Source organism: Cydia pomonella, chromosome 13 (genome assembly GCF_033807575.1).
Source record: "Cydia pomonella isolate Wapato2018A chromosome 13, ilCydPomo1, whole genome shotgun sequence".
NCBI classification, from domain to species: domain Eukaryota; kingdom Metazoa; phylum Arthropoda; class Insecta; order Lepidoptera; family Tortricidae; genus Cydia; species Cydia pomonella.
In genome coordinates, this window is record NC_084715.1 from 14085727 (window position 1) to 14110952 (window position 25226).

The 25226-nt window shown below is 35.9% G+C and overlaps 1 protein-coding gene across 3 annotated transcripts; it reads left to right on the plus strand.

Moving 5' to 3' along the window:
- LOC133524289 (lysosomal-associated transmembrane protein 4A) lies at window positions 1-25167 on the plus strand. Of its 3 annotated transcripts, none has more exons than XM_061860209.1 (8): window positions 1-162; window positions 1685-1799; window positions 2354-2522; window positions 4271-4409; window positions 12183-12339; window positions 19186-19431; window positions 19650-19802; window positions 20378-25167. In XM_061860209.1, the coding sequence occupies exons 2-8, from the start codon at window positions 1692-1694 to the stop codon at window positions 20492-20494; spliced, it is 1089 nt and encodes a 362-aa protein (XP_061716193.1). In that variant the 5' UTR covers window positions 1-162; window positions 1685-1691; the 3' UTR covers window positions 20495-25167. The 3 variants fall into 3 exon arrangements, with proteins under 3 accessions (XP_061716193.1, XP_061716194.1, XP_061716195.1); XM_061860210.1 differs by having other exon boundaries at window positions 4301-4409; XM_061860211.1 differs by lacking the exon at window positions 19650-19802.
- Window positions 25168-25226: the final 59 nt, after the last annotated feature.

The following is a 25226-nucleotide window of genomic DNA, read 5'->3' on the forward strand; positions in this document are numbered from 1 at the left end:
TTAAAAACAAAACTTTGACATTTTTCATAGTATGACGTTATTCAATTTCGATTCAATACGCGATACTTACGCGAAATTATAGAGAAATTTTCTGGAAATAGGAAATAGTGTTTTTATTTATTGCCTTGGACATATTAAGAAAATTACCATTTATTAATACAGGTGAGGATAAATATATATTTCATTCTAACACTCCGTCTATCGCTTATTTTATTTGTTTCACTTTTATTATGATGCGTGCGCTTAATTGATAATCAGCAGAAAACTAAAGTTACATTTGTTTGTTCTATTTCAAGGATTTAAATTACCATTAGTTAGTAGCATAAATGAAGACATATGTCTCGTAACTAATAGACCTTCAAACGTTCCTTAGGTAGGTTTCATAATATAAACATATTGTGCCATTGGTAATATCGACGTTATTGCACAACAACAGCAGGTTTATCATATGATAACATTTTACATTGTCATGATAAAAGCATTTGTTTTTGATTTGTTTGAAAATAGCTGATTCTTAATCATTTCTATTTTCTGTATATGTGTAGTATTAATGTTACTCTGTTACCAAATTGTTAAGTACCTATGTATTCTCTGAATTCAGCACTAATTACCTGTATCTGTGTTAGTTCATGTTTTAAGTAGTGTAAAAATGAAGATATATTTTAATTTTGAAACATTGTCATATAATACTTAGTGGACTTCCTAGCGGTTAGGCAGTAAAAATGTTAAATACTTTAAATTAATAGTTACCATGGACAAATGATAGACTTTGTAACAGAAAGTCTGATTAGATATGGTAGTTCTTCAGTCATCAGCAGAGGCTGGATTTTTTGTGCCATTTTTTAACTATCAGAGTGAGTTCTCATTTTCCAACTTCAGATACACATGTATTGTTACAATATAGAACAAATAAAAGTTTAGGTAAATAGATCGAGAAGGTAAAAAATAGAGAGGTAAAGTATAAGAAAAACACATGCCCCTTAATTTGATATCCAAAACAGATGGAGCTGTTTTGCGGTCATTGAATTGTACACTTACAACAAAAGTCAACTTTTGACAGTCAGAGTTACCGCAAAATGTATGGAGCTGTACAGCGCCACCTTGTTTACCTGTCAAATTCGAAGCACGAAATTGTCTTAGATTTTACACATCTTACTCAATCAATGTATCTTTGGTAATACACAAGTAATGAAATAGGTGTACGTAGAAAAATACTGAGAAGTATTCATGTCAAATCGAAAATTGAAATTGTTCTACACATATATCCGGCTTATACAGATTCAGATGTTTTATAGATAAAAGGCAAATTTTACAAGTCAATAAATAAATGATATATAGAACACAACTTATTAAATAAGATTAAAAGTAGCAGGTGGCCTTATCACTATCTATTCCAGGTAACTTTAGAAAAATTTAAAGTGTGAAATAGGATGTGCAATGAAAGCAATAAAAAATTAATAGTTAACAATATCACATTCAATCACTTCAGTTTTTTTCAGTCATATATCCATTTGTATGTGGAAAAAAACACTATGTTGGCATATATATATATATATATATATATATATATATATAATTTAGGTGGATTTGATCAATAACACCACATATATTCTGTTTTATCAGTCTATTATAAATAAATAAATATTTATTTGGTGTCTCCTTTTTATCACAAAATATTGTGCAGGTTCAAAATGTTGAGGTTTCGGCCAAAGTTGGGAAGTGAGCGCAACAGTGAGTGGCGCTGCTGTTTCTGCCTCCATGTCCGCACAGGAACCATTCTTCTTGGAACATGGCACTTGGTAAGTTTTAATATATAGATGGTACACTATAAACAACAATGGGAGGATGGTTAATATAATTAATATACAGGGGGTTGATTATTATAATTAATATACAGGAAAATATTACATATTATAATAATATGCACATAAAGCAATTAATAATTCCTAAATCCCACTATGAAACCTTTTTTTCTTATTGTCGCAATCTATCTGTGTCTGCAATGTGATTAATTGATGGGTCTAATTGGGGTTTTCAGATTGTACAAGTAAATTGGGTCTTTAAAGGACTCTTGAAAGCTATTTTGGCTTGTTTTCCACTCCTTTTCACCATCACCATCCCAGTATTCTCATAGCTTGCTATAGAGAAACCTGTAGCCCACTCGGCAACGTGATCCCAAAAATTGTACCACAACAAAGTTTTTACAAAATAACTGCCGTCTTACCTTCCCACCCTAGAGGCTACTAGGCCTTCATGTGAGGCAAATTACCTCACAACTTTGTTTACTTAAATTCCACCATAACAGTGTTGTGGTTCCCACACACCACCCTGAAATGCGAGCGATTTTGTTCAGATGCTGCACCTAGTCGCGCTTGGTTTCTTGGCGGCCGTGGTGCGCGACCCGCGGCTGCTGGACGAGCTGGAGAGTGACTCCAACCCTATGCCCACGCCGCTGTCCAATGTCGACAACCGCCCTGGCACCTACATGCAGTCCCGGGATCACAATCACAGCATTATTTACCGTGAGTGTGGTTTTTAACATTTCATGTAATATATGACCAGGACAGATATGCCACTCTAAAAAAGATAAAAAAAATTTGACTCGTGAGCAAGGATGCTCTTATCTTAGCGTTTATACCGGCTGCATGTTTATATTGCTACTGCTTGAGCCCAGGCCAAAAATTAGAAAGTGGTTTACGACTTTTTCTCCTCCACTTATTTGTACCACTATTTTATTTGTAATAATTTCTGGATTACTCATTTTCTGTTTATTTATCATTGCCACTATTGTATATTTTGTTAGAACAGCTGAATGTGTTCTTGCGTCTCTTATATTGAATCGTCATTCAATTATTATATTCAATAATATCAGCTAGCACTGTTTATACTCAACAAACCAGGTGAAATGTTTTGCGTAAAAACGACTGAACTATTAATGCAAAATGAAAAAATATACCTTGTATTTTAAGTTTTGTATGCATGCTTTTACTAAACAATAATTTGAACTGAATTATTTAGTCAGCTCTCCTAATTATATGCATAACTTAACACTATGGTAAGCTCATTGGATTGGGCAAATTAAAGGGGTAGCAACTAGCCCATATTGAGGGATTAATTAAGCAATGTGAAATGTGCCTACTACACTAACCTTTAGTTTTAAGTTTGTTTGTGTTATTTTCACATAATACTAACAACTATGAAGCCTGATCTTCGAAATAAAGATATTTTATTATTTATTTATTATTTATAATTAATTTTTTTGATAATTTTGTTCCAACGTATTCTAAATAAATTATCTTGAAGGACACAGTTTAATCGTTATTTTTTTATATGTTTTTTTTTAATACTACGTCGGTGGCAAACAAGCATACGGCCTGCCTGATGGTAAGCAGTCTCCGTAGCCTATGTACACCTGCAACTCCAGAGGAGTTACATGCGCGTTGCCGACCCTAACGGGTTTTTTTTTTTCTTCACAGACGAAAAAAGAACTACACATATTCTAAAGATGTAATATAAATATAATGGAGCATGTCTATATCATTAAACTGTGTCATGTCTAGTTGTTTTTGTAGTAGCCATTAGATAATAAGATAAGATTGTAATTTGACCAAAATACAATATATTATCGTCTGTATATCATGGTCAAAACGTAATGTATTTATACAACGTGGCTTTTTGTTGAAAGGGGCATAATAGGATACAGTGCGAAAAATAGGAAATCCGAAACGAGTGGCGATAAATTAAAACACGACCGAAGGGAGTGTTTTAAATCGACACGAGTTGCGAATTACCTATTCGCACATGTATCGTACAACGTTTTACAGTACATATGGCCCTTTAAATGTTCGACACAGTAACGTAATATGCTAATTTTCGCACTAGTGCTATAAAGTAGCACCATATGTACTGTAAAATATCATTTGTTGTGCTTTCGTTGCGCGGCTCTGGTTTAACTAGTAATTGTGCACTAGAATTCACTGGAGGATATAGATATCGGTGAACTGGTTACAATGGACATGGTTATCGTTTAACCAGTTACGTACTTGTGCACTACGTACTACGTAATGTGAACATCGGTGCATGACACTTTATTATCAAATTGATTTCATGTTACAGAAAATTTAACTTTAAATTTTGGTTTGCCTAAACTTTTCATACATTTGATGTAGAAAGCATACCAGAACTTTATATGAATGAAATTAATAAATAATGTACGTAAACATAACACAACTGGTTAAGTTCGTTGTTTAACCAGTGACTTGTTCAATAGATGATCTGGATGTCGGTGCACTGGTTACAGTGTGCACGCTCGCCATTACGCTCATGCTGATCTACGGAGCGTCGCGCGGCAAGCCGGCCCACCTACTGCCTTTCTTCTGCCTGCAGATATTCGACTTCGCCATCACTGTGTAAGTCCCTTGGTCACTAAATGTGGATGTCGGGCACTTGTTGTATTGTGAGCTTGCTCCATCTTAGCTATCAATGAGTATATCATGTTTTCATGTTGAAATAGTGGCAGATGAGAATCATCTGATAGTAAGCAGTTATCGGTCAGCATAGTCTATGCGTTTTCAGAGGTATGATATGCGCATTCCGAAGGCATTTACATGTAATGATCTTTTCACTTCACTTGCTCGTAAAATTGACATTTAAGTCGCCTGTAAGCGACATAAAGTTGCTTATTATGCTGTAGAGCATAAAGTAAAATCATCCCTTATTAGCCGCGTTCACACTGAGCGAGCATACGCGGTATTTTACGTGAGGAAATTTATTTCAATAGCAGATTTATTTAAAACATGTTTAAAAAAGAACTGATATGAAGAATTTTTTGTTTAATAGTACATTACGATACAAGTGCGAAAAATAGGAAATTCGAAACGAGTGGCGATAAATTAAAACACGACCGAAGGGAGTGTTTTAAATCGACACGAGTTGCGAATTACCTATTCGCACATGTATCGTACAACGTTTTACAGTACATATGGCCCTTTAAATGTTCGACACAGTAACATAATATGCTACTTCTCGCACTAGTGCTATAAAGTAGCCCCATATGTACTGTAAAATATTATTCGATATTTACCTGTCATGGCAAGCAGGAAAATTGTGTTTATTAACTAAGCGCATAGAATTATATTTAAATTTGGAATTATAGCTAAATTACGACTCGAAGTCAATCATTGTCGAATCAATTAGGAATTATGAAGTCACATAATGTAGACGCATTATTAGCTTGGTTGTTAATTACCTACTTAAAGACATACAAATGATCGATTGAAATGACGTTGGCGTATTATAATCCCTGTATAAATATGCAAGTATATATATATATATATATACACACACACATAATATATATATATTATGTGTAATTTATTTTTTTCACTTCAATGGCCCACGCCGAAAAGTTCACCGAGTGTTAGCTCTACTATAAATCAAATCAAATCAAAATACCTTTATTGCCAAAACATGATGATACAAAGAAAAGCAATACAAACAATACATAAAGTCTAGGTTAGGTATGTACTAACTTATTGTCTAATCTAATTGGTAATCAAAATTAACAAGACATGTTGGCTGTGGGTACCAAGCTCAGCATATGCTAGACTGGCGTCCAGCGCTAATTACCTAGATACCTAACTATTTTTACAAATAGGCATTTTCATTTATTAACTAGCAACTTGTAGGTACCATATAGTTGAAGTAGTACGTAATATTAGGACTACATGTACTAGGTAACTAGGTGGTCTAATATTTTTGAGCATCAAGAATAGTAACGATTTGATGACGATTGTATCTCTTCGAGAACATATTCAGTCTTCATTTTGCTCCTTCGTCTAAATATAAATGACCTTGGTGGTCCGATTGTTTACCCTTAATTGCTGCTATTGCGTTGAGTAATTACTGACACGGGAACGAATATATCATCGTTAAACCCGTACTTTGTACGTACCAATATACTTGCTGATAAATTTAAGTTAACTGGTGCAGTCAAAATCATAAACGTGTATAGTTCTGGCAGCTGTCCGACCAACAACGATAAAGCGGGAAACGATAGACTATTTTATCGTGCAAGAAACGTAGATAAGTGTTGATGAATATTCTGCGTGAAAAATAAAGATCCACATCTTGCCTAATCCTTTGTTGCCGACTGTTTACACTTGCGTACTTTTACTAGGAGAAAACAATCGCCCGCGAAGAAAAAAATACGATCATCCCCATTCAATTCCCGCTGATCGCCGCCGATCGAGCATCTATCAATAGTACCTACTCATGTAAACTCGCAAAATCCTACAAGATCATAGCATGTCTTTCGACTACGACTATATTCCATAAAAACAATCCTTTAACAACGTTTAACCATGAACATCGCATAAGGCATTGACTCCACACTTGTATGACTTCTTTATGCGTTTGCGTGGTAGGTATTTAATCTGCGATAAATATTTTCCCACTGCAACAACCTTCACCTTGCAATAAAAAGGAAACAGCTTATTAGGTAAACTACTTAATGACATGAAGCATGATGACCTCTCAAAAGATGCCGCATTGTGAAGCGTGCGTACCTATATGGCGACAACGACCTATGGTCTCCGCTCACCACTATACATAATGTTACGTATACAAACTAAGTTCGTTAAGTATGTTTATTTTTAATAGGAATCTCAACCACAAACCAGACAAGAAATTGTTAAAAGCTATCCTACCACCTATTTCATTTTTACCAGGTATCACCTTAACGCTCAAGATACGATTCATAAATTTCTTAACGAACCCTGAGACCACTACGCCCTACGCAAACCCGATTTTGAAGGAACAAAAATGAGCTCATGTACATTTTTTGCGGTTAGTGAATTGCTTTGACCTAAATGCTGATAATTCAAAAGCGCACCTGCGAGCATTGAGTGCGAGTTATTTTATAAATAAAATCTATTATTTATTTTATTTAAAAATTTGATTCAAGCAACAAGGCCCATATTACAAATACCTTATAGACTAACATACATACTTACCTATACATTTTATAAAATTACAACTAAAAACTATTTAGGCCTAAATAAAATATATGCCTGCACCTCATCTTTTAGGAGGTAATCTATGTGAGAAACGTACGTATAGTGGCAAGGTCACCACGACATGCTAGAACGTTTTTTTTTTTCGTCGAATTCACTAGAACATCGCGTGAGCCATTATGAAAACAATATAACGTGCATTTTGGATTTCACGCTTTTTCTATTAATTCGTGATACTTACCCGAACATTTTCTCCGCCGCTTGAGAAATCTTACAGAATCGATTAAGCTTTTATAATATTAACCAAGTTTCTCAAATCAAATACAGTTTTATGTTTCAAAGTTAATAAGCTGATTCCTAATTTGTGATAGTTTTCCAGCAATCATGAAATCATCAAATTTACAGTATAAGTAGGTAGGAAAAGGGGCCGAGCTAAATGCGAACACAGGTAAAAAGGAGGCGTCATAGTTCTACACAATCCTGTATCGAAAAAACGAATCGGAGTTGCAATCGCTCACTGGCCAAGTGGCCACAGTAACACTAATATCTAAGGCAGATTGTACACTTGTTTACCACGTGTACAACCTGCCTCCGACGTTGTTTTACAGTACAAATATATTTACATTGAAGTCGGTTATTATGCATTTATTATATAATAGTTATGCCAGTTATAGTCAATTGGGTGAGTATGGTCGTAGTAATTGCGGAATATCATTAGGCAAACTCAATACAGCGAGTATACCGTCATGTAAAACAAGTAGGAGGATAATATTTTTTTTTTTTTTATAAATATTATAGGACATTATTACACAAATTGACTAAGTCCCACAGTAAGCTCAATAAGGCTTGCGTTGAGGGTACTTACAAGGAAGGGAACCCAACTGTCCGACTCCGATTTGATTCATTTTGATATATGTTATAGAGTAGTCTATAATAACGGACACGTATTTTTTTTTAGCTGCCCAAACTCAACCTATTGGGAGAAATTGTCCTCCAAAGTACTAAAAAGTTACTAAATCTTCTAACTCCTATAGAAAGTGATGCTCAAGCAACTTGCTAGTTAATGGCTTGTTTGAGTATATGTTTGAGAGCAGGAAAAAATAATGTACACGTGTTTTGTTATATCTGCTTAAACTCAAGTTTTCCTTAATGTCGATTTTTTTAGGAAAAAATGAGTTTTAGCCGATATAACAAAACACGTGCTCATTATTATTTGCTGCTTTCAAACATATGAAATGAAATGAAATCGTTTATTTCGGACATAATTATCCATAGTTTTGCTTAAATATAATGAATAATTTATAATCTAATAATTTACTTAATATAAATAAAATCTACATTAAAATAATTAATTAAATAACTTAAATTAAATCAAATTAAATTAAATTAAATTAAATTAAAGTAAATCAAATCAAATTAAATCAAATTAAATTAAATTAAATTAAATTAAATTAAAATTATTATTTGGTCTCACATGCATGGACATCCAGTGGGTGATCATAGGACTGTCCATCTTCTCGGCGACCACCTTTAATAGAGTGTTAGGGCTGCCCTGCACGCGCGCCCACAGGGACGCCACGCGCATGCGCAGCACGGCGTGGAAGCCGTCCGTGCCGCTGTCGGCGAACATGCCCGACGCGCTGCAGCGCCAGGGCAGCCCCAGCAGTCCTCGAAAGGCATTGTTGTATTGGACCCGCAGAGCACTAAACGTCCTATTGGTGTAATCACTCCATAGGCTACACGTGTACAGCGTCTGACAGTAAGATTTAAACAAAGTTACCTTAACTTCGCGTGTACAGCGTGCAAACCTGCGTGAGAGCATATTACCCCTGACCGATAGTGCTCTGCGTTCCCTTTCTAGGTCGACGTCGTCTTTTAGGGTATCCGTGACCCAGTGACCCAAATATTTAAAACTTGTAACTTGTTTAAGAGGAAAACCGCCGAGAGTTATAGGCGGAATGGGGTAAGTTTTTGTACCGGATTTGAAAATCAATATTTCACTCTTTTTTACGTTATATTTGAGTCCATGAGTCACGGCGAACCTTTCACAGATGGACAACATTGTCTGGAGTGCATCGATTGAGGGGCTCAGCAGTACCATGTCGTCGGCATAGCTGATACTATTGACGCAACAGCCGTCCACCGAGCAACCCACACCGGCACTGCTGAGCTCCTCAATCAGCCCATTTACATAAGCATTGAATAGCGTGGGTGATGTGAGCCCCCCCTGCCTCACTCCACACTTCATCTTGTAAACCTGCGAATAGTCCCCTGCCCATCGCACCACGTTAGTTTGGTTATCGTACCAATATTTAAAGGTCTCTATTATTTCAGCCGGCAGACTTGTGTCGTTGCTCAGCTTCTTCCAGAGCACATTGTATGACACCAGGTCAAATGCCTTCGACAAGTCCAAAAAGACCGCGTACACTGGCGTATTCCTGTCGGTATAGTACCGCACGGTGTGCTTAAGGCATAGTATTGCTGTTTCAGTTGACAGCCCAGGTCGAAAACCGAACTGTGCGTCATGCAAAAGTATGTGTTTGCTTAAGTACGTATTAAGCACACCATCCAGCACCTTCGCCAGTATAGTAGCCAGAGAGATTGGCCTGTAGTTGGACTTGTCGGAAGCATCGCCGGTTTTATTTTTAATAATGGGTACAACTATCGTTTTCATGAGATCGTGCGGTAGGCAGTTGTGACGAATACAAAAAGTGAACAGCATTGCAAGAACCCTGGGGAGATGAACACCCGCGTGTTGCAGATGCTCGATGCTAAGGCCGTCGTGTCCGGGTGATTTTCCTCTTTTCATATTACGAATTACCTTTGAAACTTCTGCTGGTGTTATTTTGACTGGATCACCACGCACACGACACCCAGCTCCGAACACCGGCTCACTCCCATCTGCCGCCAGAGGGTCCACTTTAAAGTGGTTCATGAAGAGGTTGGCAATATCACTGGGTTGACTAACCCCCTCCACACTCGCCGGTAAACTCACCCTTGGACTGATCTTATTAGTCGCCTTCCAGAACTGGGCGAAGTTTTTAGATTTGTGATGAGAGGCAATCATGTCCATCCTTAATTGGTCTTTATTGTTTTGACAGTATTTAAGTTTGAGTTTGAATTCTTTCTTAGAGTGGTACATTTCATCATACAATCGACCTGATCTGGGTTTACCATACCGGCACCATTCTAGAAAACAAGATCTTGCCCTCCGGTGAGCCTCCCTCACATGTTTGTTCCAGCCAGTTACATTGCCAATCCTTCTGGGCTGTTTTCTTTCACAACTAGCAATAGAAGCATCCCGAAGTACTGTAATAACAGAATAATACAGGTTTTCAATAGTTTTCCTGTGATCAGAATTACTACATAAATTATCACAACATAATACTAAATCACTCGGAAAATCAATATCCTTTAATTTACAATTACAAATATCTAAATATTCTTTTATTTGGGATTGCTCACGCTCACCCCATATTATGCCTTTTAGCAAGTTCTCATTTAAATTGTTACTGTTAAGAGTTATATTTTTAGGTACACTTTTACTTACGTTACATATAATTTCTATAGGAAAGTGATCAGACCAGTATACGTCATAATGTATTTTAGCACCAACAATAGTTTGTCTAGCCGCTGTTGTGGTCACACAGTGGTCAAGCCATACATATACTCAAACCAGCCATTAACTAGCAAGTTGCTTGAGCATCACTTTCTATAGGAGTTAGAAGATTTAGTAACTTTTTAGTACTTTGGAGGACAATTTCTCCCAATAGGTTGAGTTTGGGCAGCTAAAAAAATACTTGTCCGTTATTTTAGACTACTCTATAACATATATCAAAATGAATCAAATCGGAGTCGGACAGTTGGGTACCCTTCCTTGTTAGACAACGATATATATAATATATAAATATTTATAAATACTTAAATACATAGAAAACACCCATGACTCAGGAACAAATATCCATGCTCATCACATGAATAAATGCCCTTACCAGGATTTGAACCCGGGACCATCGGCTTCGTAGGCAGGGTCACTACCCACTTAGCCAGACCGGTCGTCAAAATATAGGGTTATTGAACGGTAGTGGTAGTTAAAGCGACTGATTCAGATTCAGCCTGATTTATGGGGAAAACGAGAGACAAGTCAAGAAATATTTTAAATAAATAATTGAGTACTTGACACATGTTGAATATTGTAACAAAATTTAGCTAAAATGAGCCATCTATTATAAAATATCGAGATTATCTAATAATACAAGGCTCCAAAGTCTCAACAATTTATTTTAGGTTTTAAAAAGAAAATGGTAACATTTGATTCCTTACATTTTATTAAAAAATAAATTGTTTGACAACTATATACATACCTAGACGCAATATTTCCGGGTCAAAGTATCAATTTCTTAATCTTCCATACATTTAGGACTGACCAATGTAATGTGATGTCACATTACAATATCATTTTGTTAGAGGCGTTTCAATCGTCAAGTGCGAGCTTCAAACTATAACTCTCATTGCTGACCTTTGTGTTGCTTAAATGCCATGAGTCCTACATAGGCATTTGATCCTCAGGAAATTCAAGATCGATTGACATTATTCACAAAAAACTGTCAAATCAATTGCAGCCAAACCTAGTTAATGTAATGATCGTTCATGTTAAACAAACACTAATATCATAGATAATTCCAAATCGTCTCATTATCAGAAGATCAGAAGTCAGGTATACGATACTTCTAAAGAGCCTGCTGCATTATAAATTTTATCATGCGTTTTAAATGGACCTACACCACATCTCTTGCGTGAAATTTCACATGCCCAAAGACGCTGGAAAACAACACAACAACGTGGAGCGAGTCGAAAACGCTCGACATGTTTCACTCCGTACCGATGAGTGTCGTCAGGAGCTTGCATTGACGGACCAGCGCAGATTGCGGGCCTCCTCGGTACGGAGTGAAACATGTCGAGCGTTTTCGACTTAAAATACTTGAGTGACCCGTTTTAACATATTTATTATGTCTGTGTCTCACGGAAGTTTTGTTATTAGAGCGTGGAGCGATTTGATAGATACCTATAGCTGTTGCAAACGTCTTCCGGTTGACATAATGATAATTATATTAAATATATATTTTTTGATGATCTGATGGTATGCTTGGCGTGTGTTACTGTACACAGGTTGACGGCGACCGGGTACCTGTACTACCTGCGCTCGATCCACCGGCTGGTCGCGGAGACGAAGCGCGTGCCGTGGCGCGAGCAGCTCCTCGCGCTGCCGGCGCCCGCGCTCGCGCTGGTGGTGCTGTCCGTGTTCCTGCTGGCCGTGCTGCTGAAGGTATATTAAAATAAAAAATCTTTATTGACACACAACAAAATTTACAATTTATGTGAAAATAGCTAAAAAAATACAAAATAACTTAAACTAATTAACTTAAATTAACACAATAATTATAACTTAAATCTATAATGTGGCAAAGGGTCCCAATCTCAGCATGTGCAGTGCTAGAGGGCTATGCGCTGATTTTCAGACTGGTCCCGGCAGAGATTGGGGTCGGTCACTACTAGCATAATGTAACTTTTATAGGTACAGCTCTATATTGAAATCTTTATGTGTATTTGTGTGTGCCTGTACTATAGTTTATTAATGTGCGTATATGGGTATGTGGGGCTGGTATGTAGAAGTAGTGTAGGTAAGAATGTACTTTGTATTGTGTGTATTATGTTTTGTCCTTACATACAGATAAAAGAAAAAAAGAAGAATACATTAAATAAATATAAAAATAATAAAATGAAAATAATTTATCAAAGCCAAAAAAAATTAATTATATATATAAATATAATATTTGGAGCTACAACTTATTTTGCATATTTAATAGATGTGTACGGACTAAACGCTTATATTTTAAGAACGTCAAAGGTTCTCGCAAGGGGGGAGGTAGGTCATTCCAGACTTTACTAGCGGCAAATTTGAAACTCCCCCTGAAGGACGCAGTTTTATGCGGTGGGATTATCAGTTTCGTGCATTTTCTCAGCGTCCTTGAGCGCGTATCCTTTACCCATTTTATTTTATCAAACAGATAGCGGGGTTTTTCAAAATCTAACACCTTCCGAACAGCGCAAGCCAAATGCAGTCGTCTTCGATTTTCCATATATACCATAGTCACCACCACTACCACATAACCCACCATCACACAGCTATCACCGTTTGAAAGCCTTATTGTAACGCGATAAATAGTGTAGGAAATAAAGGTAGTGGACCCCGCAGTAACTCCTCTGCCAGAAAAAACTTTACAGTATGATAAAGTATCAATAAATAAAAAGTATTGTCTTAATTTCCAAAGAATAAAAATAATAGGATTTAAGTAAATACCTAAAGTATTAAATCGTTAATATCTTTTTACGGAAAAATGCTCCGTTCAAACTTTCTTCACCAGACATATTCATGTAACGTATTACAACAATATATGAAATATCCAAAAAAATATCCCAGCAGAAATACCAATATTAATAAAATATAATTTTTGGACGTGTCTTGGACCGGAAAATTACTCCGTCTAATTTTTTCACTGGAATGCCATTTTATTGCCGTTTTATAGCTACAAAATGAAGATCTAAAAAAAATCCATGTAACTATACTATTTTCAGAAATTGCCTTTTTACTCGCTGTGAAAAATTTCTCTATCCATTTTATTTATTGAATTAAGATCACAGTTTTATTTCCATCCAACTATAAAAACATCCAAAAAATAACGAGCGTATTAAAAACTTAACATATCGGGAGCAGTGTGTAGGGAGCGGGGTGTACAAGCGGGGTGCGGGAGCGGTACCGGCCGCCGCCAGCGCGCGCGCCGCGCCTGCCCGACGGTGGCAGCTTGCTACTTCTCTATTCATTCGCGTATCGCCTAGGTGCATAGGTTACTGTTTTAAAAATATTTCTACTTGTTTCTTTTTTGACCTGCCTAATGCCTGCCTGTCTGTGTAGTACCTACCGTAAGTATAGTCTCTATCGTACCTACAAATGATGTAGGTAGGTTATGCGATGTGTCTAATTTAAATATTTATATTCTTAAATTCAATTTATTCAATTCGAGTCGTACGTATTAGGCCACCAAACGAAGGAAAAAACGGGGAAATAATTCGTGTATAAGCGAATTTTGGCATAGTTGTAGATAAAGGTACCTTACATAACATACTGAAAGTACTGATAGATGGGGGTGGCGCTACTGTGTACGGGGGAGGGAGGGTTTAAATGTCCCTTTTTTAGTTTATCTTAAATAACTCGTGAACGGTGGCCCATTTAAAAAAATGATCTATCACGCAAATCATCTATATAACATTTCCTACAAGAAAAATTCAGTACACTTTTTACTAGGATCAATATTTAAAAAGATATTAAAGCGGGAAAATTGATTAAAATCTATTTTCTGGTCCATTTCTCTATATTTTCGCAAACGGTGGCAATAAGCAAAAAACGCTGTAAAATGTAAATAATCTACACAAACCTTCTACAAAAAAGATTCAGTACACTTTGTGAAAGGATCAATATTTAAAAAGATATTAAAAAGGGAAAGTTAATAAAACCAATTCTAAGGTTCATTTTCTTTAGTTTTCGTAAATAATTTGTAAAGTATGACCCATAGCAAAAAAAGTCTTATACATAAATAAGTAACATAAAATTTTCTATAAGAAATATCTAGCACACTTTTCGCTAGGATGAATATTTAAAAAGATACTAAAGCGGGAATGTTAATAATAATCAATTTTAAAAACCCTTTTAGTTTTCGTAAGTAACTCGTAAACGGTAGCCCGTAGCAAAACACGTTCTTACACATAAAGAATGCACATAATATTTCCTACAAAAAATAATCCGATCACTTTTCTCTAGGATCAATATCTAAGAAGATATTATAGGGGGTAGGGTAAATCAATTCATATGTACTTTTTTTAGTTGTTCGTAAATAACTCTTAAACGGTGCTCCAGTGCAATAAGAATGTTAAACATAAATACTTAACATAACATTTTCTGGAAAAAAGATTTCTTAAACTTTTTCTTTAGGATCAATATTATTGAGATATTAAACGGCGAAAGTTAATTTTAATCAATTCTGCACATTATTTGTGTTTCTCGCTTTAAAAGCTTAATAAATATTGATCTTAGGGAAAAGTGTTCCGCATGTCTTTTGTAAAAAAAATTATTATAATTGTTTATATACACATATATATTTTTTGCTATAGGTCATACTTTACAAATTATTTACGTAAAACTAAAAAAAAAAGACCTGAGGATTCATTGTAAGTAACTTTGCTCCTCTTTGACTAAAAAACCGGACAAGTGCGAGTCGGAGTCGCCCACCGAGGGTTCCGTACTTTTTAGTATTTGTTGTTATAGCGGCAACAGAAATACATATAAATATTTCTGTCATAGCATGCCAAACTATAATTCTAAACGTAACCAGCGACAATGATATCGCTTGGAGCGCACGTGAGACAATTGCATCGACGCGGCTGCTAGCTTTAAATGGCCCTTTTTTAGTTTATCTTAAATAACTCGTAAACGGTGGCCCATATCAAAAAATGTTCTTTCACGCAAATCATCTAAATAAAATTTCGTACAAGAAAAAATCAGTCCACTTTTTCACTAGGATCAATATTTAAAAATATATTAAAGCGGGAAAGTTAATTAAAATCAATTTTATGGTCCATTTTTCTATATTTTCGTAAACGGTGGCAATTAGCAAAAAACGCTGTAAAATATAAATGATCTACACAAAACTTTCTACAAAAAAGATTCAGTACCCTTTGTGAAAGGATCAATATTTAAAAAGATATTAAAGAGGGAAAGTTAATAAAACCAATTCTAAGGTTCCTTTTCTTTAGTTTTCGTAAATAATTTCTAAAGTATGACCCATAGCAAAAAAATGTCTCATACATAAATAAGTAACATAAAATTTTCTATAAGAAATATGTAGCACTCTTTTCGCTAGGATGAATATTTAAAAAGATACTAAAGCGGGAATGTTAATAATAATCAATTTTAAAAACCCTTTTTAGTTTTCGTAAGTAACTCGTAAACGGTAGCCCGTAGCAAAACACGTTCAAACTACTTCAAACATTATTTATGTTTTACATAAAATTTTCTAGAAAAAAGATTTCTATTCTTTTTCTTTAGGATCAATATTATTGAAATATTAAACCGCGAAAGTTAATTTTAATCAATTCTGCACATTATTTGTGTTTCTCGCTTTAAAACCTTAATAAATATTGATCTTAGGGAAAAATGCTCCGCATGTCTTTTGTAGAAATTTTTATTATAATTGTTTATATATATATATATATTTTGCTATAGGTCATAATACTTTACAAATTATTTACGAAAAACTAAAAAAGAGACCTGAGGATTCATTGTAAGTAACTTTGCCCCTCTGACTAAAAAAAAACCAACAAGTGCGAGTCGGACTCGCCCACCGAGGGTTCCGTACTTTGTAGTATTTGTTGTTATAGCGGCAACAGAAATACATCATCTGTGAAAATTTCAACTGTATATCACGGTTCATGAGATACAGCCTGGTGACAGACGGACGGACGGACAGCGGAGTTTTACCCTTTGGGTACGGAACCCTAAAAAGGACCTGGAAACTGATTATAATTAATTTTAATATCTCATTAAATATTGATCCTAGCGAAAAAATTTACGGAACTTTTGTTGTACAAAATTACATTTCTATTATTACTGTATAAAGAACTTTTTGCATTGGGCCACTGTTTACGAGTTATTTACGAAAAACAAAAAAATTAGGGACTTGTAAATTGTTTGTGATTTACTTTCCCCCTTTAATATTGTTTTAAATATTGATCCTGGAGAAAAGTGTTCTGTATGTTTTTTGTAGGAAATATTATGTTAATTATTTATGTATAAGAACCTGTTTTGTTATGAGCTGCCGTTTAAGAGTTATTTACGAAAAACTAAGAAGTGACTTTAAAATTGATTAGTATTAATATTCCCGCTTTGGTATCTTTTTAAATGTTAATCCTAGCGAAAAGTTTCATATATCTTTCTTGTAAAAAAATTATGGTTAATATTTATGTATGAGAGATTTTTTGCTATGGATCATACTTTACAAATTATTTACGAAAAACGAAAGAAAAGGAACCTTAGAATTGATTTTAATTGACTTTCCCCCTTTAATATCTTTTTAAATATTGATCCTTTCAAAAAGTTTACTGAATCTTTTTTGTAAAAAAAATGTGTAAATTATTTACGTTTAACAAGGTTTTTGCTATTTACGGGTTATTCACGAAAATATAGTAAAATGGACCATAAAATTGATTTATTAATTAACTTTCCCGCTTTAATATTTTTTAAATGTTGATCCTAGCGAAAAAGTGCACTGAATCTTTCGATTAGGCAATTTTATATATATTATTTACGTTAAAGAACATTTTTTGCTATGGGCCACCGTTTATGAGATATTTAAGATAAACTGAAAAAGGGGACCTTTAAATAAATGTCAGTCTATGTGGGCGTCTAAAGAAGGTAGCTGGCAGGGACTGGATGCAGAAAACGGGAAAACGTGCTTTGTGGCGCATCTGGGGGAGGCCTATGTCCAGCAGTGGACTGCAACAGGCTGACGATAATGATGAGTACAAGTTTCATCAAAACTGGTTCAGTAGTTTTAAAGATCTCGACGGTTAAGTTTTAAGATATCGCAATTTATTAACGATAAGCATACAATAAGTAGGTAATCTTTATTACGTGGCAAATATTCTAGAACCTAGTTGTTTTTGACGTCGGTTGTTATTAACGTCTTTAGCGTGATATTATTCTAATCAATGTTATATAAAACTGCGTAAGTATATATTATTCGGTACAAAGAAAACGCAAAAATCACTAAATGTAGTGTAAAGACTCACACATCAGTGACAACGACAACTCCCTTCTTAAGTGTGGACTGCGGGTCACGCGGTCGGGTCGTACTAGTAGCACAAGGACACTAATCTGCACTTAACTGCTAAAGGAAGACGGTACATTATTGCGTAACCGCGGGATGGATTTATCTTCGCTTCAAAAATTTCGGTGTTCTGGATGATATTTCTTTTGGATATTTTCAATTTAAGTGTATACGTGACTACTTAGTATATATTTAAAAAGAATACAGGCTGAGAAATTTTCCACTCTCAGTTTTTAATAGTTGTAAAATACATAAATTTGGGTATGTATTTTTTTTGGATATTCTTACCCACTACGCCAAATTATATTCTAAGATCATATAAGAAGAAAAAAATGACAGAGCAATTTTCCGATGAAAATGAGCGTCAAAAAAAGGAATTATCATTAAAAAAAAATCACATGTTTGACAAAATTTTTAGATTTTTTTCTAGTATTACATACTGATACAAATAACTTATTTGGTAAAATAATTTTGGACAGGGGAATTACTCGGTTAAAAATATAAACAGATTTATGTTTTTACGTATAAATACCTAACTTAGAAGTGTTTTTTTTTTTGGATATTTATATGTTAGTTTCGACTCATACTATACAATAACCAAGCAAAATTTCATCGACTGAGAAATTAATGCATGGGTCTCCATACAACAACTTGCTTCATTTCCTACACTAAAAGTCTGGCGTGGTTAATTGTGTTGCTTTTAGTACTACTTATTAGCCATTAATTTTGTATTATCTGTATTTAACAAAATATAAACTATTAACCAAAACAAATATTAAAAGCGCTGGTGGCCTAGCGGTAAGAGCGTGCGACTTGCAATCCGGAGGTCGCGGGTTCAAACTCCGACTCCTTACCAATGAGTTAATCGGAACTTACCTATGTACGAAATATCATTTGATATTTACCAGTCGCTTTTCGGTGAAGGAAAACATCGTGAGGAAACCGGACTGATCCCAATAAAGCCTAGTTTACTCTCTGGGTTGGAAGGTCAGATGGCAGTCGCTTTCATAAAAACTAGTGCCTACACCAATTTTTGGGATTACTTGTCATGCGGACCCCAGGCTTCCATGAGCCGTGGCAAAATGCCGGGACAGCGCGAGGAAGATGATGATAACCAGCTTAACCATAGACGATGCTCAGTAATACGAATTTGTAAACCTTTTTCCAACATAGGAAGGAGACAATCTTGCGTGTTCATGTTTGTACTAATATAAATGTTTTTTTTTCGGCAGGGTTACTGCATCAGCATGGTGTGGCGTTGCTACAAGTACCTCACGATGCGCGCTCACGCGCTCCACAGCCTCACCCCCTTCGTGATCTCAGGGGAAACCCTCGCAGCCCCGCCGTACACCGCGCCCCCGCCGCAGCCTGACTACTCCAGCCTGCTGCCCGATTACGAGGAGGCGGTGAAACAGACCCCGCCGCCTTCATACCGCGCCGCTACGCTTATGGCCCACGCTGATCCCGCTGTAACCACGGTTAGTTCATGTTACTGTCTCACTACGTGATCTTAGGCGACACTAGCCGCTCCTCCATACACCGCGCCTTTCCAGCAGCCTGACTACTTTAGCCTGCTGCTTAACTACGAGGAGGCGGTGTAACAGACCCCGCCGCCTTCATACCGCGCCGCTACGCTCATAGCCCACGCTGATCCCGCTGTAACCACGGTTGGTTCATGTTCACTGCGTGATCTTAGGAGAGAGTAGCCGCTCCTCCATACACCGCGCCCCCGCCGCAGCCTGACTACTCCAGCCTGCTGCCTGACTACGAGGAGACGGTGAAACAGACTCCGCTGCCTTTATACCGCGCCGCTACGCTCATGGCCCACGCTGACCCCGCTTTAACTACGGTTAGTTCATGTCGCGTGATCTCCGGCGATTCTCGCCGCTCCACCGTACGGTCATCTGCCTGATTATGAAGAGACTGTTAAACAAACCCCAACTCCCACGCTGACCTCTTTGTAATTACTGCCTCACTCTCTTCGTGATCTTAGAGGAAAATGTCGCCACCCTGCTATACTCCGCGCCCCATCTCAAGCGTTACTATTCTAGCTTACTGGTGCATCGATACCTCAAATATATTAATTGTGGCGTCTACAACTATAAAACACATTTACTTCGATTTTTAACAGTATGGATTAATAATAGTTATCTTTTAAAATGAGAGATCTTGGTATTGTTACCATCCCAAGAGACACATATCACAACCTCATATTAATTATTACAATATTCATGAAACTATTAAAACTTGTCAGCCTCTTACAATCCTCGGTTAAATTTTGTCTCTTTCTAACAAACAGAAATCTCAAAATGACGGTTAGAAACAAACGATTATAAAGGGTTTATTAGATTTGAAAATCATTTATAAATAACGCCATTATGTTCAGTCTTTTCTTATCGAACTAAACAGCAGTTATCCCCGCAGCCGCCGCCGCCGCCGCCGCCGGGGGGCTCGGGGGGCTCGGGGGGCTCGGGGGGCGCGGGGGGCGCGGCCGACTCGGTGGTGATGCTGCCGCAGCAGGGCGCACAGGCCCGCGTTTGAATCTCACCGTCGCCGCTCTTGAGACTCGAGGCTCCTATATACTTTTAGTACATGCTCGTTTTCCAGGTACCTTTTTTCTGTAGCCCTAAATTAACGTTTTTAGTTTTTGTTTATTCGAATATGTCGTATCTCAAACATGTATTTATCCTAAGGCATCGTTTTAAAAATGCTCTTCAAACATATGCTTAAATCAATATTAATTCGGAATTGTATGAGATTAAAGTCAGTCTAAGCTAACTGCACCGACGTGAACAGACTAAGCGAGGCAGTAAACGTTATTTTTCATATGAATTGATATTAATGATGACATTTTGACACGTTTTCATTGACCTGGGTCAAAATTCTTTATGTTGTCTTGTTTCGGACCACTCTATCACGTTTGTATTGGTGGCTTCTTAGGTCGAGTGCTATTGCATATCTTTATAGCTGAAGATTATATTTTACTTGAGATAAATTAAAAACTAAAAATCACCTATATTAAAAGCTACACTCCGTCACATTATTTGGTGACAAAAAACAAGACAACGAAAATAATTTTGACCCACCTATGCCATATGCCATGCAGAGTCCGGTAGCTGTGGCAACTTTAGAGGTTTTCTGCAGAATATTAATTTACGATATTAATATATATATATATATAAAGCTGAACCAGTAATATATGATCATGCGCCATATTGCGGAATTTCCTTGGAACTAAATTTTTCATCCTAAACTGAACTGTCAGACTGTCACCCTATACATGAGAATAACAGCGCCCTCAATGATCATATATTTCTGGTTGGGCTTTAATTAACTATTAAACAACTGTAATTAACAATTTATACTATCTATTTACCAATAAAAAAATATCAGGGGACATTGGAATAGAACAAGTAAAAACTACCAAAGTGAAGTCTCAAGAGCTGATTCAATACAGTATACTATAAAGTATTTACCCAATCGGGCTACAAGGGAAAACAAGTGCTTGTTTTATTTATGTGACTATTGTATACCTTATGACGGGCACATAAGGTGCAGTATTGTGTGTACAATTTAATTAATAACTGTCTATTTTCCCTTCATGCTTATATGAGCCATCGCACACGATTCCTTTTTGACGCGGTACAGCTGCGATACCATAGCGCTACAACCAAAACCAATATCTTCTACTCTCTCTCTCTCTCTCTCTCTCTCTCTCTCTCTCTCTCTCTCTCTCTCTCTCTCGCTCACGCACGATGCTGTATCGGTACAAAGAATGACGTATACAATGGCTCTAAATTATGTTTTATTTCATAAGCTGACTTCATCGATGGTACGCGATAACTGCACTTAAAATATCACTAATGTGATAATATAAAATTACTAAAAAGCACCTTGGTGCGTAGCCAACATACCAATCGATCCGTAGCGAACGAAACGCAACTGTCAGTGTCGCACTAATATGGAAGTGTGATAGAGAGAGATGGCTACGCTACGGAGCGTTAACGATTGGCATGTTGGCTAAGCACCCTGGTCACAGGCGCTAACTCGCCATAAAATAATCCTAACGAAATGTTAAATAAAAATGGTTTTTCAATTAATTCAAAACGCTAAAGGACAAAATTGTACTAAAACAGACTTATTAAAAAAATATGATTGGTCGTCACTAAATACACGATGAATTTTAATCGGTGATCAGGAATCAGTTTTTTTAATTAACTATCGAAAAAAAAATTTACTCTCAGAATATATCAACATCGGACCAGCCGAAATATATGAGACAACCAATTGTTTTGTGATTTCGGAGTTGGTATCATAGTTAAATAGGATCGCCATCGATATCGATGACCGAATTAGAAAAATTGGTTCCTGATCGCCGGTTAAATTTCATGATGTATATTTCTTAATGGACAGGTAGGAATAGCTACTAAACTTTTTTTCGATGTTCTCAGTTTATAAGTCTGCTTTTCCTTCTTAACTTATATTTTAAACTAATATAAACTATTATGATATAAATAAAATATCTAGAATCTGGGGTTGAAAGTTTTATTTTTATTGTGGATTTACAAAATGCTTAATTTATCTTATTATCAAATATTTGGTTGCTCCACGGAAAGCATTGTGATTCTCGTGTCTATGTGTATAAAGGCTTCATTTCTTTGCAACGAATAGTCATAAAATCTATAAATATATAGGTTGGGCAAATAAGAAGTATACATTTTGTTTTTAAATTTTAACTATATTAAGTTAAAAGATTATTAAGTATTGCTTTAAAAATATATTATTCAGGGTTGGCAAATACATGCGTAACATAAATGTCTGACATATGTTCACCCACCAACAGCAGGCCCTTTTTATCGCAATTCAGCGTTATTTTGGTAAATTTGTGTCAGGTAGTCGGTTTTAACTGTTAAAATTTATTAGCTTGTTAGCATAGTCTCATAATTTTAAATAGCCTTACAGAAATAAGTCAGGAGCTGCAAAATTTGGGAAATTCGGGTGCCAATCACAGTCACTTTCTCTAAATTAATCGAGCAAACAACGTTTTTTAAACAACACAAACATTGAGAAAAAAATGCTTGCTGCTAGAGGTAGACATTTGGCAGAAATTATCTTCAGTACTTATACAATTGCCAACTCTGAACAATATATGAATGAAAAAATATGTTATAAATTTTGCATTTAATATAATTAAAATTTAAAAACAAAGAGTATCACTGTTATAGTCCACCCTGTATATAATGATATGCTTACCTAACTGCGCGAAAGTTCTTTATTATATTCTCTCTTAACTTGGCATAATAAATCCTAATAAAATAATACAAATACTTTTTGGCATTTGTCGAAATTGCACTGTCGAGAAATATATATTTCAAATTAAACTAGTGCCATTCCATTGTGTTTTAAAATTTTATTTTTGTATTGAACCTCATTTTAGATGTATATTCACTTAGATGTCATGTCTAAATAATATAATAATAAAAACGTAGTTTAAGCTAAAAAACTAAAAAAATGACTTACAATATTGTTATAATGGCTAGAATTTCTGAGTCAGTGCAAGAAAGCCACGATAGCTCTCCGAACGCATTTCCTCTCTCACATTCCTCTATTGTCATATGTATTGGCGTTAAAGGACAGGTAATTGTTGTCAATTACTACCTACGGCCATCGATATATAATAAGCTCGAGAATGTGGCTAATATTGAAACAGTACATTAAGTACTTTATTATCTGATGCCGAGAAAGCAGACCTAGTAGTACTAACTGAATGACTATGCAGCGCCAGAATTAGACGATTGTAAATGTTATGTCCAGTAAATTCCAATCCCATACTTAAGTAGTTGCCGAAACATAAGGCAATTTGGACAATATTTTTGGAGTTGCACTTCTTGACTTATTATACATTTATGCCAACGGCAAAACACCGTCCATATTCATTATCACTGTTGCAATGGGCTCCAACTATAACAGCCAAATATAAATGTAATTTAAATGTATAGATGTGCTATGTCGATGTTCCTAAGTAGGTTCATAGACTCGGTAGCGCTCATGTAGTTGTGGTAAAATTAATAGTAATAAACTGTAAGGGTTATTCCCAGTTGCCACTGCCATATTCGTACGTCAAATTTTTACTGACCTACTCAACCTACTGGATAGCATTTCTGGATAAGTTTCACTTTTGTGTTCGTAGTTAAGTTTTGTCTCTGACCGGGGCCCGTTGCACTAAAGCGTGTAACTTAAAAAAAGCGAAATTATAATTTTAATTGTATTCGTTAGAAAGGGATTCCCGCTTGTTTTACAAGTCACAAGCTTGTGTGAAACGGGACCCTTGTTATTAAAGATAATTAAATATTAATGCGTGAGGTTTAAAACTGGCAGAGGGTGGTAACTACTGAGAATAACCCAACTGTCTTAGTCATTACCTAACTATTTACCAAGTCCCAGTGTCGTGCCTTATGTCGTTGTTACAAATAGCTTGGCACCGACCTATTGTGTTATCATTTGTAGGTAAAATGAGTTCTATGGAGAAGGTGCCGCACACGGGGCAGAGCTTCTGGCCTATCATGCAGGTAAAGGTAAGTAAAACTACCCCGTAAATAAGTCAAGGGTAATGGTAAAGGCATTTGGACCATGGTTAAGCTTTTCTTAGCAGACTAGGTGAGAAAGTGTACCAGGCGCCGAACCTGCCCCGTGGGGGGCACTTGCCCCGGCCGACCATACTATTACTATCCTTGCTGTAATTGTCATATAAGGAGTAGATACTGGGCAATTTTGATTGCTTTGAAACACTGGTTTGCTGATTTACGTAGACTACCTATGGTAAGGTATCGTAAGTAGTTTCGCAATGGCCTAAAGTGTACAAAAGAACGAAATCCTATTAAGTATTATTCTTTGCCGTGTGTACTTATTTTTATATTTTCCTAGGACCATCAACTATTTAAAAATATTACTAACCCTAATAAGATATGAATTTCAAATGTGTCGCAAGGAATTTATTTTTTTGTAGGTCTAAAAATTAAAAAAAAAACCTTATGGCTTGTAAATTATTTAGTTTGTGATGAAGTATGTATAACATAAAGACTATGTACCTATCTTAAAACTTCTAAAATGTGTAAAGTTACTAAGTAAATTGGTGTGCGATGCTATGTACTAAATTATTCATGGTATGTAACTGTAAAATATGTAAGTCTTAAATAAATACACGTAAAATGCCATTTTTGTTTTTTTATTTAATTAAAATACTTTGGTACTCCCTAACCAATTGGTATCTCGT

What these genes read in the sequence shown, in the direction of transcription:
- LOC133524289 (XM_061860209.1), top strand. Translation starts at nt 1,692, where the DNA reads ATGTTGAGGTTTCGGCCAAAGTTGGGAAGTGAGCGCAACAGTGAGTGG. An exon ending in CAATCACAGCATTATTTACC is followed by an intron (nt 2,523 to 4,270) that starts GTGAGTGTGGTT and finishes CTTGTTCAATAG; the next exon opens with ATGATCTGGATGTCGGTGCA. An exon ending in CTGATCCCGCTGTAACCACG is followed by an intron (nt 19,432 to 19,649) that starts GTTAGTTCATGT and finishes GCGTGATCTTAG; the next exon opens with GAGAGAGTAGCCGCTCCTCC.